The following is a 16973-nucleotide window of genomic DNA, read 5'->3' as shown; positions in this document are numbered from 1 at the left end:
TCGTAAGTCTCTTATTATTATTTAACATTCCCATGTCTTGTTTTCCCAACTAGATTATAAACTCCCTGAGGGCAGGTATGATATTTTCCATTTCTTTGTGTTTCTCCATTGCATTTAGCACAATATTACATAGCCTATAGACATCAGCTTATTGATATGGTTTGATTTTAAATATATTTTAGATTTTTGTTTCAAGTGAATGAGCATTTTTAATTAAAACCTAAACACCTGTTTGCTTTGCGTCATATATGTGTTTTCATTTAATACCCCGTAATCTTTGGCAATTAATTGCTTTAGGTTACTAATTTTGTGGCTTTTCCATAACCAATTTTTAATCCCAGTTGGTATAGTTCTTGGCAGCCTTGTGCCCTAACATTTGTGTTCCTGTGTATAAAATAATCATAATATTAGTCTGAATAAAATGTTTGGGAGGTAAGTTACTGTAAGCATAAGATATATTATAAAATCAAACACAAATGAATGTGGAATTGTCCACATCTTTGCTTTCCACATCTAGTAGTATAGATAATTTCCAGTAGTATAGTCATTTAAGCTCACTTAAAACAATTCTTCCTGAAACCAACAAAATTCCTGTTTGCTTTTAAAGATATGATAAACAACTAAATTCAGAAAATTCTTTCATCATGACAATTTTAAAATTATGTTATTTGGATATTTGTGGGTAGTATATAATATTATTCATGATTCATTAACTGCTGTATAGTTTTGGAAGTTTGTTGCAGTTTCCTTAAACTTGTTTAATTTGTGTTTAGAAGCCACAGAAGAAGTTTCTTTGGACAGCCCAGAAAGGGAGCCAATACTCTCCTCGGAACCTTCTCCTGCAGTCACACCTGTCACCCCTACTGCACTCATTGCTCCTAGAATTGAATCAAAGAGTATGTCTGCTCCTGTGATCTTCGATAGATCCAGGGAGGAGGTATATAAAAGTGTTCATATTTTAAATTAATATGTAAATTGTACCTTTTTTTTTTGCTCCTCACTTAACATCATATCACTGTATTATTTTAGTAGTCATTCCTAATCAAAGCCTTTTAAACCTATTAGAAAAAGAATATAGATTAAAGAAGTTGAAAGATCTTGATTCTGATTTTATCGCTACCACTTTTTTTTTTTAACCCAGTAACTTGGGCATATTATTTAACCTTCTTAAGTAGTTTGTCATTTGTGATTTTTTTAAAAAATATTTTTAGTTGTAGATGGACACAATTACCTTTATTATTTTATGTATTTCTATGTGGTGCTGAGGATCAAACCCAGTGCCATATATATGGTAGGCAAATTTTCTACCACTGAGCTACAACTCCAGTCCCGGCATTTCTGATCTTAATGATGAAAATGTGTGCCTCTGAGGACTCTTATGTTGGTCAGGTAATATATGAAAGTACTTTGAAAACTGTTAATCACAGTAAAGTGGTATTTTGAGTAATTTTATTTGTAAAAGAATGTAATAAATAAAGTTGGTACTTAAGAGTTGTTATGTAGCATTTATTTTTAAAAGGAAGGACTATAAATCAATTGAAGATGCAATCTCATGTTTTGGCAATAATTTTTGTTAAGATGCATTTGGAAAAGGAAAAAAATCATGGAGTGGAGGTTATTTAAGTGACAAAATTACATATTTAAAAGTCATCCACATAGGCCAGATACAGTGGCACACTCCTATAATCACAGCTACTCTAGAGACTAAAGGAGGAGGATCACAATTTTGAGACCAGCCTTGCTCGTCAACCTATCAAGATCCTGTCTTAAAAATAGAAAAATAAAAAGGACGGGGGATGTAGCTCAATGATAGAGTGTCCTCTGATTCTATCCCCACCAAAAACAAAGCTAAAAAAAGTCATTCTTAAAGAAATAGATCATTTAAATGACCACAATTAAGTAACAACCACATACCCACAAGCAAAAATGTGAATGATCTAACAAGTATAATATTAAGGGAAATAAGACAGAAATGAGTACTTATACATGATTCCATGAAATGAACTTTTAAAAGAAAAAAAAAAAGCTAGTGAACAGAGTTAGAAGTCAGGATAGTAGTTATATTGGTAGGGCGAAGAAAAGATTATGACTATAGGAGAATGTAAAAGGGCCTTCTGGACTGATTCATAGTGTTTTTTTCTGACCTTGGTTGAGTTTAGAAAGATGTATACGCTTTATGAAAGTATACTGAGCTGTACCAATTTATATACTTTTCTGTATGTGTTATAATTCAAAAAAGTTTTACTTAAAAAACATACAAGAGGGCTGGGGTTACAGCTCAGTAGTAAAGTGCTTGCCTACCCAATATGAAGCACTGAGTGTGATCCTCAGCACATCATAAAGATAAATAAATAAAATAAAGGTATTATGTCTATCTACATCTAAAAAAATATTTTTAAAAATATACAAAAAGGCAATCATTGAAGAAAAGATTTCAATTAGAAAAACTCAACTTTTTTATGGATAGATTGTTATTGCCTTGAAAATTTTGCTAAGTTAATAATCTCAGACCTTTTTTATAATAACAAAGCTTTCTTGCAGAACTGCTATCCAGTTGCTTTATAACAGCATTGAAAAGGTCTTTTCTACAGTCTTATAGGGTTATCATTTTTTTCTACTGTCTGCTTTTTAAAATTGAACTTTATAGTTCTTTTAATGGCTTCAAGAGGAATGTGTCTTCACTTGGTATTTAGAAAAATCACAATGCTAATGTTGCTTTTAGGTATAATAATTTTTTTGCAAGTATGTAAGATTCTACTGGTGAAAGTAATGACTATCTCCTAATTATTTAGAAACAGCTCTAAGTTGAAGAAATACTTAAAAATAAGGAGTTAATAATTTTAAAAGTATGAATACAAAGATTCAGTATATTGGACAAAAAAAATTCCACAGTTTTTGTGCAGAAAGTGAAAATATTTTTTCTACATCTGAGGAATTTTTGAAGACACGAGATTTTTGCATTACTTCTCCAAATAATCCTTATCCTGTTATTTGTATATTTTATTCTGTTTCTTTATATAATCAGGAAATGTGAAAGCTTTTACTGTGTTTTTTTTTTTCAGTGACTTCTTAAAATATTTTATGACACCCTACTAGAACATATATGGTAAAAACTATAGTTCTTAGTGTTATGACAATAATATAAATTGGAATCTTCTTTAGCACAAAAAGTAATTATTCTTTTCTAGATTGAAGAAGAAGCAAATGGAGATATTTTTGATATAGAAATCGGTGTGTCGGATCCAGAAAAAGTTGGTGAGTCAATATTAATTATATTTTGTACCTGTTTTATTAGTTTGACTGTTATGTCCCCCCCCTTTTAACTAAATATGTCATTACAGTATTAAAATGGTACTGTTTTTAAGCATGTGGTTTTAAAAATAATATTTGACTTATAGGTGATGGCATGAATGCTTACATGGCATATAGAGTAACAACAAAGGTAAGCCTTTGACTCTTTTAATAAAATATTGACCCCTTACTATATATAGTAGAGGATATGACAGTGATTATGGTTGACATGAACCCTGTCTTTGTAAAGGCTATCTTTACATAAAAATTGCTAAGAAATTGTTACAGTGAGTTGTAAGTAATTTCATAGGTTGAGTGTTCTGTTTGAGTATGCAGGAAGGGAATTAATCTAGACCCAAGGGTCAGGAAAAACTTCTGAGCAAAGTAATATCTAAACCAAGACAAATATGAGGGGAGTGATTTGTGGGAGATGAAAAGAAAGTAGTAGAATGTTTGTTGCAGGCATAGGAATTTGCTGGTGAAAAATCTAAGTAATGAAAGCATTGTGTTTTCTAGGATCTGTAAGAAGTGGTTCATAATTGAATTGTTTGGCCATGAGCTTTCATGTTTTATGAGCAGCACATATAGGAATTTGGGTTTCATCTTAAGTATAATGGAAAACCATGAAAGAGGTTTAAGCAAGAGTATAATACTCTTAGATTTTTGTTTTAGAGAGATCTCTGTGGCCTCGATATGAATTGGAAGGGTCAAGGTAGAGGTCAGGATTGCCAGTTAAGAGGCCACTACTATTATTAAATTATCACATCTTAAAATAGAGTGTTTTGCAGCAGTCCCAGGTATAAGAAATAATGATTGACACTAAGGACATGGTTCTGGAAGTGAGAAAAATAAATGGCTTCTTAGTCCTAGATGTAAGGAATAAGAAGAGGGATACCTAAGTTACTAAATAGAGGAACTTTGTAATTGTGAAAGTGATCTCTCTAAAAAGATAGGTAGGGAGGAACAAAGTGAGTGTGAGATAAGATTTGTTAATTCGGTAAACAAATGTTTATTAAGCACTTTACTATGGTGTCAGCCTCTGTTACAAGCAAGAAGTATATTAGTATTAGTTAACAGTATAGTCAAGTGCTCTTTTTTTTATGGAACTTGTGTTTGAGTAGGGGAAAATATAGTGAGTTTGAGATGTCAATGAGATTTAAGTGGAGATGTCCCTTAGGCATTTTGGAAATATTTGGACTGAAACTTAGAAGGAGATCTGTGCCAGAGGTAAAAAAAATTCATTAACGGAAACAATCATTTGGGTTTTGTTGTTGTTGTTGTTATTTTGTTTTTTGAATTGTTAGAAGTCTATGTACCACATTAGATACTCTACGTTCTTTTGCAAAGGAGAGCAGTGTGTGTGTGTGTGTGTGTGTGTGTGTGTGTGTGTGTGTGTGTGTTCTTAATTATTTATAGCATTAAATTCTGAATAATTCTGTACTTTTCAAAATTTGAAATACTTCTTCTTCACTTTTAGACTTCTCTTTCCATGTTCAGCAAGAGTGAATTTTCAGTTAAAAGAAGATTCAGTGATTTTCTTGGTTTGCACAGCAAATTAGCAAGCAAGTATTTACACGTTGGTTATATTGTACCACCTGCCCCGGAGAAGAGTATAGTAGGTAAGCATGAGTAAGCAAAAAAAATCCCTTTTAACTGTATACATTTATGCATTCCAGAATCATTCATTACCACCATCTCAGTTGTGGAGATAATTGTAATTTAAATGTTCTATTATGATAATTGTGCATTTATTATATAAGAATATAATATTATTATATAAGAATATATAGCTAGTAGTTTTATTTTCTAACACCTACGGGTTCAGGTTTTGAATATTGGGTTAAAATTTACCAAGTTGAAAGCAGTTACAAACTGTAACCTTTTAGGGGAAGTAGAATACCATTTTACTGAGTCACACTCAGAATACTTAATGTTATTAATATATTAACAAATTTCAAAGAGGTGGAGGTATTTAGACCTTAGCTTTATATTGTCCAAAAAGAACATTTGAGTTAGCCTTGCTTATATAAAAACTATTTAAACTTATCTTAGTTTATTTTATACCTCAATTTAATATTTAAAAACTATTCCATTTATACCAGTAATATTTAGTTAAGAAAATGCAGAAAATTTAAAAAGAAGAGGAAAACCTTCATTTCTTAAAATTTTTTAGTATTGGACTGGGGTTGTGGCTCAGTGGTGCAGTGCTTGTATAATATGTGTGAGACTCTAGGTTTGATTCTCAGCACTGCATATAAATAAATAAAATAAAGGTCCATTGACAATTAAAAAATATTAAAAGAAAAAAATCAAAAACAATTTTTAAGTATTATCCAGTCGTTTTTCAGTCCTTTTTTTTCTTACTTCAACTTTTCTTTATACTTGAGATGATTACTCTGAAAAATATTTGAAATGAATTTTGCTGATTTTTAAATTATTGGTTTTTACTTTTTTAAACATTTGATTTGAAAAGCATGTTTTTTTAAAAAAGGTTATTATTATTTTTTAGTTGTCATGCATTCGAGGCAAGCACTCTGCCACTGAGCTACAGCCCCAGCCCTGAAAGCAGTTTTATTGATATCATTCATTTGAAACCTGATGAGTTTGTAATATATTTTCTGTCTTTTAAAATTCATAAACCTAGTTGAGTAATTCTTCAACTTTTTGTTCTCAAGAACCCTTTATTTCCTTTCTCTTTCTTTCTTGCTTGTTTGCTTGCTTTCTTTCCTTTCTCTTCTCTTCTCTTCCTCTCTTCAGCTGGGGATTGAACCCTGGGCCTTGTGTATATTAAGCAAGCACTTTATTACTGAGCTGCATTCCTAGGCCCTACATTCTTAAAATTTATTAAAGAGTCTTAAAAGAGCATTTGCTTATGTGGGCTACATCTGTTGATACTTACTGTATTTGAAAAAATTATTTAATCTTATTTATTTAAAAGTAATAAACTTACTTTATATTACACTAAATTTGTGAAAGAAATTTTATGACAAAAACATTTAATAAGACAAAAAATTTAAAAACTTTTTGTAAATTCTAATTTCTACCTTAATAGAAAAATAGCTTTGTTCTTCTGAGCTTCTATACTCATTTATTGTGATATAACACATTAGCTAACCTTTATAAAATTCCACTCTGGACACTCATTAAAGAACAACAAAAGGTAAACAGTTTAATATTATTATGGGGACCTTGTAGTCTCTAAAACCCTCCAGATATTCTGAACTAAGGAACTTAGGAAACTAAGATTAATCAAGGTTATCCTACATGCCAAAAGTCATATAACATGGCAGAGCTGAATTTTCTTATTTCTCAACTTATACTCTTAACCACAATTCTATTTTGCCTCCTACTTTCAATTTGATTATTTCAATAGGATAATGATTTGCTTATTTCTTGCTTTTTAATTTTTTTAATTTGTTTTTGTTCTTTACCTAAAAATAAAACTTTTATGTATTATTTTGTCTGTGGCAGGAGATTGAACCCAGGGCCTTGTACATGCTAGGCATGCACTCTACCACTAAGCTATACTCCTAGCCCCATCTTTCTGTTTATGTAACACCCCCCCCCCCCGTGGTGCTGGGGATTAAACCCAGGATCTTGAGCAAGCACTCTACCAACTGAGCTCTATAACTTTTAATGCTATATTATTGTAGAATTGTCTAAAAGACATTTAAAGTAGATTTAAATTGCTTAAAAATTATTTATATACTACTTCATTCAAGAAAAGGATTGAGGCAACTACATGTAATAATGAAAATGTATATCAATAAAGAAATTAGCAGGGAAAATATAGTCAAGAAATGTAGGATGAATCCAAGTAAAACAATTTTTTCCTAAAATATTGAACAGTTATTAAAGATAGGTGACAAATTAATCTTTGAACTTTCTGGCAGCCAGCCAGCACAGTATCTAGTCATTTTATAAATGTCTTGTTATTTATTAACTTTTAAATAAAAATGAATATATTGTCTAAGAAAAATTAAAAGACGGTTTTAATTACATAAACAGTGTTTTTCAAGTATTAAATAGTGGAATAAGAGTAGTTACTTTTTGCCAAGAAGTCATTGCACATAACCATTGCCACTTAATAGGACCTCATTTGACTAAAAAATACTATTCTATATAAACTATTAGAAAAACAAGTTGAAAATTTTAAGAGTGAACCAATTAAGATAAATTGTTGTTTTATTTTCCCACAATGTTCCATAATGGTTGCCTTTACGGATGAGAGGATAAATGAAGAAAAAAAGAAGCAAAGAATTACATAGTTTTGGGATTTTTTCATGCGTATATAAAATATCTGAAATAATTAACATCCCATATGCAGTACACAAGGTCCATAATTTCAATTGTCTGAGTTTTCTTTTTCAAACCTTTATATTTTAATGAGATTTTTAGAAACAAAACATTAATGGTGGTATATGATAATTATTCACCAAATATATCAACCTGAATAAGCATTACATAGTTTTTTATAATATGTTTTTAAAGATGCTAATGTACTGTCCTTCTCTGCGGATTTGCCTGTTCAGGATTTTTTATATAAAGGGAATCATGCAATATATGGTTCTTGGTGATGGGCTTCATCTATTTACTATTGTTTTTTCATGATTCTTCCATGTTATAGCTTGTATCAGTACTTCATTTCTTCAGAAAACATGTTTGAAAGGAAAAGAAATGGTGGGGGATCTGCAGCCTAATATGTTAACATTAAAGTTGACAATATAGAAATAATTAACATTTTTGGTTTTTTTGTTTTCTTTTGGTGCTGGGAATTGAACCCAGTGCCTCCACATGCTAAGTACATGCTCTGCCAGTTAGCTACATCCCAAGCCCAATTAACCTGATTTTTATTTTCAAAATTTGATGTGTTCTAAATGTCTCTGTGAATGTGCTTATTCTTTCAACTGTTAGGAAACATGTCATGTGCTAGTTGTGAGGGCATATGCCTATAGTCCCAGCTATTTGAGAGGCGAAGGTAGGAGAATTACTTGAGCTTTAGGAGTCCAAGGTCAGCCTGAGCAATATCAGTGAGACCCTGCCTAAAAACAAAGTTTTGATAAATAAACAAGAACATACTCTTTGAATCTGAGTCAGGGGAAAATTTAGTAAATTCATGGGTTATGTTTATCTTTATTTACATCATCCTGAAAGTAAAGAGCCTTATTTATTGCTCATAATTAATTGCCTTAAAGATTCCATAATGCACATTATAATGTAAAAACTTTTGAATTTACCAGGAGTGTAAAATATTGCAGATAAAGAACTTTTTGATGTAAGTTTTTGTATAAATAATCAGTACGGGTCAAGAAACTACAAATAGCTCATTTTCTGTTTTATCTGTTCTCTCGTGTCCTAATTATTTATTTACCAAGTAGAAATGTTAGCATATCATGAGATTTAATTTTTCAAAATGTTTTGCTTTTTAAGTAACATAGCAATTACCAACTTAGAAGCTTTTTTTGTTAAGTTCAAATTCAAAATATATTTTAAATTGTGAAGAAATGGTCATAAAAGACTTTTTCACGGTAAAATCATCTCAACTCTCAACTTCTTCAAAGGTATGACCAAGGTTAAAGTAGGTAAAGAAGATTCATCATCCACAGAGTTCGTAGAAAAACGGAGAGCAGCTCTTGAAAGGTAATTCTAGATAGTAATACTTCATTACTCTCATAAGTTTAATTTATTACTTATGACACAACTGTATTTTAATGTTTATTTTTTTAACTACCACTTGATGGCTCTTAAGAGTACTTTAAACTTTTAAAAATTGCTTCTTTTAGCAGTACAATAATGTATTTGTTGTGATTCTATTAATCCTCATGAATAGTGTAACAAAATAACATCTGTTTTGCTTCAAATGCTGTAAGCAGGAATATAAATATATGAGTTAAATGAGGATAGAATTATATCATAGATGTAGATACCAAGGCACTAAGAAACTTCTAGACTTGTAAAGGAAAACATGGTAGTTGTGATTAGGGATAAAGAGTTGATAAAATATTTGGATAGGCCTGAGGATGTAACTCAGTAATAGAGTTCTTGCCTAGCATGGGTGAGGCCCTGGTTTAAATCCACAACACTACAGGAAAAAAAAAAGGTTTGGGTAAAAATAATCCCACTTTGGTAATTAGATTCTTAGGAAGTTATAGCATATATGGTATGAACATTATTCAGTACAATGAAAATTGCAATGTGTTCCCCTTACTTTTGTGTATTTTTTCCTTCCATGCTATGCTAAAAATGAAAAAACAAATTTGAAACTATCCTTGACTTTTCAGAACCTATCATGGTAATTACTTCCCTTTTAGCTTAAAATCAGTATTGTGGTAGGTAGGACAGGCTTTAAGGATACACACACACACACCACAACCCCCACCCCCACCCCAGGGTACAAATTATTTTTTTAAACTATTTTCAAGGCAACTTATTTCTTGTGTTTAGTAATAAATTGTTCACATTTTTTAAAAATGCCATAGAAAAGACAGGTTTAAACAGCATGCAGTAAGAAAAACTAAAGAATATGCAATTTTAAAATCTTATGCTAGAGAACACTAGAAGGTAGAATTGTATTTATGAAATCAGCAATTCCCCAGAAAATTGAAATTGCAGAAGTTTAGGTTGGCCATTAGAATTGATTGTATTGTAGGTAGGGGATACAGACAGAATATTTTTAAGAATAAAGGTACATAATGTTCTGCCTTGATTTCACTTAGTCCTTCCTGAAAGTGTAACCATGACCCTTTGAGAAACCTTTCAAGTCTTATTTTTCTATGAGTAAATTTGAAATATTTCAGGTGGCATGCTTGATAAGGAACTTAATGAAGATTTATTGTACCAAGGACATATAATTTATTTTTACATTCTACTTTCTTCTAACTTGATGGCATTAAATAGTACTTAGCATACCTCTATGTAGTATAAAACATTCCATGTATATACTCCATGTAGCATAAAACACTTAGTATAACATATAAGGAAAAGTCGTTCCTCTAGAAAAAAATGACTACAGAAAATATAAGCATAAACATACAGAAGCAAAGGAATTCATTTCTTTAGCTTTACCCTAATCCCATTTCTTCTGTCATAACCAGTTTTATTCACTTCTTGAACACAGTTTTATAATGTGTACAAGATTTTAAAACTGCATTTTTTTACCCTTTTATATATCTGACTTATAAAAGTGATTTTCAAGTGACATTTTAAAATTTTTAAACATTAGAGCAGGCCTCTAGTAATCAGGGAAGTATTTCTTTGTGTTTCACTTTATTTATTTAGTTTAGAGAATCCTTGATGACTATTTTTAATGAAAAAGTAAACATCTGGTATTACAAGTTAGGAAGAGTGAAATAGCCAAGTACCACTCTATGCCATATTCGATAAAGTAAGCAGAGACTACTTTATTAAAAGTATACCTAAGATAGCTTGCTTGATTTTTTTAAGAGTACTTTGTACCTTATCTTAACATATAGTGAATTTATTTGATAGGTAAGAATACACTTTGGCAAATATATGCTTAGAAATTTGGAGGAGCATAATAATAGCATACAAGATTTATAATTCATTTTGTAATTCAAGTCTATACTGTTCTACACTCTGTGATCTTGGGCAAGTTACTTAAATATAACCTTTCTTAACTTTAAGTGAATCAGAATTGTGTTTGTCTCAAGAACCTAAAAACCCAATTGGCAAGGTCTAAGAAGTTAGTATAGATTAGTTAATCCACTCTTTCATATTAAGAAATTTGGAGATAGGAAGCTGTTCAGAATTATCTAATTCATCAGGGAATGCTAGTGCTTCCATCTGATATCTGGAACATAACCATTTCTCATTAGTCTAGTGACTACTGGCCCAAAGGTCTTAATTAACTGCAGTAGTTTCCTAATTGGTCTCATCACTTTCATCTTTGGCAGTTCTACTTTTTTTTTCTTTTCTTTTTTTTTTTCAAATATAGCAGCTAGCATAATTCTTTAAAAACATAAATCAGATCATATTAATATCTGATTTCAATCAATATAAGTCAAAGTCCTTATAACAGACTCCCAAGTTTTCCTGACCTGTATTTCCCACTCTGTTATCTATTTGATCTCATATTTTCCTTGATCACTCACTGTGCTCTGGGCCACACTGATCTTTTTGCACTCCAGGGATTTTCCTACTTCAAGTCTTGTACTCACTCTGCCTAGAATGCTTTTGTTTTGTTCTTTAGGCATCTGCATGCTGACTCCCATCCCTTCTTCAGTTGTTAATGTTTGCTTGAAGTCTGTTCTGATCTTCAGCTTCATTCTGACCTCTTTAAATTGCAACCACCATGTCTTACACCTTTGGTTCTGTGTACCCTGTTTTACCCTTTCTTTTTTATAGCACTTGCTGCCTTTTCAAATCCTACATAATTTATGTTTGTTATATTTATAGTTTGTCTTTTTCTAAACTCTTAAGTTCCACTGGGGAAAACATCTCAGTGTGTCTTGTTGAATGATGTATTTCAGGTACCCAGAACAATACCTAACATATAGTAAGTGCTCTGTAAATATTTGTCGAATGAACAAATGAATGTCATTCAAGACCCAGACTCTTTCTGCCTTTCTATTCTCATCATTAACACTTCTCTTCTTTTTTTTTTTCTTTTCTTTTCATTCTGTTTTTTGGTTTTGGTTTTGGGGAGGGGAATGCTAGGGATTGAACTCAAGGCTTCTCTTCATCCTTTTTTTATATTTTTATATTTATAGCTTTCTCTGATATTATTTCTGAATTGGTGTATATGTATGAATGCTTATTGTTTTAAAATCCAGTTTACACTTCTGTTCTCAATTATAACATGATATAAGCTATACATATATTTTTAGTTAGTTGCTCTTTCCTTAAAAAAGAAGGAAAAGTTTTACTGTTCTTTTCTAGAATATAATTTTCCAAAACTGATTCCTCAGAAAGCTAATAAGTGGTAGGATGAAAAATGGGATCTATAGTCAACAGAGTTTTATTAACACAGGATTTAACAGTTATACCAGGTTTATTTCCTATTGGACTTAGAGCACCAACTTGATACCAGTCAATATGAATCTTAAAGGTGTATGTATGTATTATATTTCAAACATTTTTAGAATTAATCTTTTTGATGGAGTATTTCATGGGACTAGTAATCACTTTGGAAAACTATTTCAGAATATAGGTAGCATTAGATATTTTCATTTAGGGTGAAATGTTGAAGTGTTCTTAAAGATTAAGTATCAGATGTTTTGTCTTCCTTTCTGCTTGTTCATTTTACAAATATGTAATTGCCTGTTATTTGCCAGCACTAAATTGAACAACTTATGCAAACTGCCTTTAGGTAATACACAGTACAAACAATTAAAATAATTTCTTTAATAGAGTTGGGAATTTCATTATTAAAATTATAAGTCAAATTCTAGTGGGATGATACCAACTTATTTTAAACTTTAAAGTTAATGTTCTCACTGCATTTTTCTTTTGGCTGTATTATATAAGCAATAAAATTCTTTTAAACCACATATCTACTAAATGATCTGTTTCTAGCATAATAACTTTTTATGTGAACTACCAATTTATAATGAAGCTTAATATGGTATATGATTTACATAAATGTGTAAAGACAGATTAACATTTAAACATTGATAAAATAATTACGATTATTGTATAGAGTTTGGCTGTGGAGAAAGAGACTAAACAAGAATTATAGGTATGTGTTACTGCACCCAGAGCTAACAGTGATTTTGATAATAATGTTTCTCTATTGTTTTTTCACTTCTACTTTATATATCATATTTACAGAAGTATCAAAAACTTAAAAATACAATTATTAAAGAAACTTTAGTTGTGTGCCAGAGTTGATTGTGTAATTTAAATCTGTTAACAAGCAAAACATTGGTAGACTGTTTTGAATTTTGGTAATGATAGCAATTACTCTTGTTAAGTTTTTAAAAAATGTGTGTGTTTCATATATGTAAAATATAGAAATATGTATCTTAGGACTCTAAAATTATAACTGAAAACAATATTAACTGTATCTAAATATGAAATTATTAAACTCATATAACCTTTTAAATTCTAATACTTTATAGTAAGAAGTTTGATAAATGATTTAACCACTTCCCACTTTTATCCTTACCCTCTGCTATTTCTTACTTAATTATGAAAAAGGAATTATATCAATTTTTTAAAGATTAACAAAAAGCTTTTTAATTAGTAGAATGTTAAAAGATTCTAATTAATTATAGTGAGAGTAGACTAATAAGGGGCAGACTGAGGACACCTTTTTACTGCATTTTAAAATTTTTATTTTGTTGAAATACAATTTAAAATACTAATAAAGGGAGAAATTGTATTCTTAAATCTAGGTATCTTCAAAGAACAGTAAAACATCCAACTTTACTACAGGATCCTGATTTAAGGCAGTTCTTGGAAAGTTCAGAGGTATTTTTTCTGCTTTACATTTTTGTATATGAAGTTTCTCATTTGTATTTATCATTATAATTTATATAAGAATAATCAGTAAATAATTGGATTAATAGATGAAATAAGGCAGTGAGTTTTTTTCATCTAGTGAATTAATTACTTAACTAAATTACTAGCAAAATAGTTTCTTTAAAGTTGATATTTATAGGATGATCAGTCCCTTTCTTGAAAATTTAAAACCAAGTTGAACAGAATGATTTATAAACTAACTTCAAATGCCGTAAGTTGTTAGTTAGGTATCTTGTTGAAATAAATTTATTCAGACTTCATTTTTAGACAAAGTTGAATATGTGTCTGCATTCTAATACCTTTATTAAGGTTTCAAAATGCAAATGTGTAGTTTGAAAAAGCCTGAATTACAACCATGCTACTCTTTATATTTTGAGATGTTTGGTACATTTTGGGCTTTTAATAATAGTTAAGAATTCTAATTGTTAGTGCTTGAGGTTTTTTTTTAAGGAATTGTCTCAGAATTTTTTAAAAACTCAAAACCGCATGATCCTGAACATAAGGAGATTTTTCTCAAGACTTTCTTCTTTTCTTATAAGCAGCTTATTTCTGCTAGCAAACAGGTGGCCAGTGTTAGGATACTTGGCAATTTCTTAATATATTTTGACAAATGGTGTTTGTTCCATCTAAATGTAAACGTACAGAAGAAAAGCAAATGGAAAGTCTATTTTTTAAGTTTTCCTTTGAGAATGTACAAGTAGTGTATTTGAGAAATTAGATCTCACTATTGAAATGTATGAGAGTGAAGAAAATACAGCCTCTTTTTTTTTCTTTTCTTTTTTTTTTTTTTATTTTAGGAAGGGAGGGATCCCTTTTGTGCCCAGTTAAACCTCTAGGCTTTTAACCGGTTTGTTTGCCCTTATTTGTCATTCAATTCCAGCTGCCTAGAGCAGTTAATACTCAGGCTCTGAGTGGAGCAGGAATATTGAGGATGGTGAACAAGGCTGCCGACGCTGTCAACAAAATGACAATCAAGATGAATGAATCGGATGCAGTAAGAGCTGATTTTTCGACTTGAATAATGAGATGAATTAATGAGCCCAACAATTGCATTTTAAAGCTGTACAAGTAGAAAATAGGATATTAATTTGCTTATTGAGTTTAGTTCTCAGCCACATCAGATGACCACCATGGTTATATACGGTTAATTTGTTGCTTTAAAACAAGGAATGTAGCTTGGTATTGGTAACCTAATTTACAGTGGTTCGTTCTTCCTAAATTAACCCCATTTTTCATTTTTTTTCTTAGTGGTTTGAAGAAAAGCAACAGCAATTTGAGAATCTAGACCAGCAACTTAGGAAACTTCATGCCAGTGTGGAAGCCTTGGTCTGTCATAGAAAAGGTTTGTTTACTTTGTTGCTTGTATGTTTACCATCATAAAACTAATGAAAATATTTTATTTAAATTTTACTAAAAATGCATATTCTGAAGTTATTAAAGAAGAGAGAAATAATAGTTTAAGAGTGCCTTCTGTTTTAATTTCATTACTAAAAATTTTGTTTTATTTTTATCTAACTTCTGGTTTAGGTATAGAAGCTCATATAAAAGTATATTTGAATTTTGGATGAAAACTATTATTCATTTGATTAATTCCTTGTTGATGTATTTACAGTTTAACAGATGAAGTTGTCTCATTGGTAACTTTAATTATATTTAAAACATGAGAGATTCCAAAATTGGTGTTTGAAAATTTTCATGAAAGTGTTTGTTTTCTGCCTCTATTTCCTGGAAAACATTTTGAAGTATTTTCTTCGTTTTCAAACGAAAGTATTTAAAAATATGAGGTTTTTGTTTTTGTTTTTGTTTCTTTGGCTGGCGTGGGGCATAAAACTTCCCATAAGTTGTAAGTTTTTAATCCACAATGAAGTGGGTTTTTTTGGTGGGGTGGGGATATGTTAATTTTAAAGATATCGAGGCTTTATCAGTTTTCCAAAATATTTAATAAGTAATTTAGTATGTGACATTACTAGTAATACATTTTGTTAAGATAATTAACAGAAACCTACTAATACATTTTTTATTGAAAGTATTTTGTCACAGCTTTGTCATTTGTATTACACATGTTTTAGGGAATGGGCTATGAAGGTTCTTTTAGATTCTGTACAATGTAGAGTAACAACAATTTTCAGGCAATGTAATTGCTAGTTGTTGGTAGCATCCATCCTGTAAATTTTTTTTAATTGAAATATCCAAAATGGTCATGCGAAAAATCTTTTTCAGAAATTCTATTTTACGGAAAATTATTGCATAAGAAAGAAAAAAAGACAAAGGTGGACATGAATTGTATCTACAATTCTACCTTATTTTTCTTTGATTAGCTAAATAATATTCTCATTAAAAATTGCAGACATTATTTTCAGTGACAGATGTTTAAAGGCCAAAGAATGTAGTATAAATCAATCATAACCTTAATGCTTCACTTATTAAAAATGCATTTCTTATGTTTTTTAGGAATGGACAAAGAATGAGTATTTGGGGGAGAAAAGGAAGAAAGATTGTTATATTTTATTTATTTAAATATAGTATATAACCTGAAAACATAAGCAATAATTCTTTTTTTGTTTTCTTTGTTGTTTTTTTCCTTTTTGCAGTGCTGGGAATCAAATCTATGGCCTTGCACATGTTAAGCAAGCACTCTAACACTTAGCTACATTCCCAGTGCCAGCAGTGATTATTAATTTTCAGTAGCTTTGTGAGCATTTTGCACTATTGCTTAAGGCATTTTAGTAACTATTTCTGTTAATTAATTTAAAATATTATTCAGCCAGTTCATCAGTACATAAAATTTGGAGAGACTGTAGAAAATCAATACAATGTTTTATAATTTTACTAACAAATGCTTAAAGTAAGCCCTTTTTTTTTATTTCAGAACTTTCAGCCAACACAGCTGCCTTTGCTAAAAGTGCTGCCATGTTAGGTAATTCTGAGGATCATACTGCTTTATCTAGAGCTCTGTCTCAGCTTGCAGAGGTTGAGGAGAAGATAGACCAGTTACATCAAGAACAAGCTTTTGCTGACTTTTACATGTTTTCGGAACTACTTAGCGACTATATTCGTCTTATTGCTGCAGTGAAAGTAAGCCCTGTTTTGCAGTCTTTCTTGCCTTTGCTTCAGTATAGTTTACTTTAAAAAGAATGTGGTTTCCAATTAGGCATGTATGTAAGTATGTAAATTCTAAATAATACTATACTACACAGAAA

The 16973-nt window shown here is 30.4% G+C and overlaps 1 protein-coding gene across 2 annotated transcripts in view; it reads left to right on the top strand.

The window, feature by feature from the left end:
• Positions 1-16973, top strand: part of Snx2 (sorting nexin 2) — a 71579-nt gene that overhangs the window by 44417 nt on the left and 10189 nt on the right. Inside the window, exons 3-12 of one of the 2 annotated variants that reach the window (XM_078048389.1) lie at positions 54-75; positions 774-937; positions 3189-3255; positions 3399-3442; positions 4769-4910; positions 8853-8931; positions 13647-13722; positions 14654-14767; positions 15022-15115; positions 16643-16848. In XM_078048389.1, coding sequence (XP_077904515.1) covers positions 54-75; positions 774-937; positions 3189-3255; positions 3399-3442; positions 4769-4910; positions 8853-8931; positions 13647-13722; positions 14654-14767; positions 15022-15115; positions 16643-16848 — 1008 coding nt within the window. The remainder of the gene's footprint in view (positions 1-53; positions 76-773; positions 938-3188; positions 3256-3398; positions 3443-4768; positions 4911-8852; positions 8932-13646; positions 13723-14653; positions 14768-15021; positions 15116-16642; positions 16849-16973) is intronic. The other variant, XM_005330875.4, reaches the window with a different exon arrangement.

This window comes from Ictidomys tridecemlineatus, chromosome 1 (assembly GCF_052094955.1).
Source record: "Ictidomys tridecemlineatus isolate mIctTri1 chromosome 1, mIctTri1.hap1, whole genome shotgun sequence".
NCBI lineage: Eukaryota > Metazoa > Chordata > Mammalia > Rodentia > Sciuridae > Ictidomys > Ictidomys tridecemlineatus.
The sequence above is the reverse complement of the archived record's forward strand: the minus strand, read 5'-3'. Positions and strand labels throughout refer to the sequence as shown.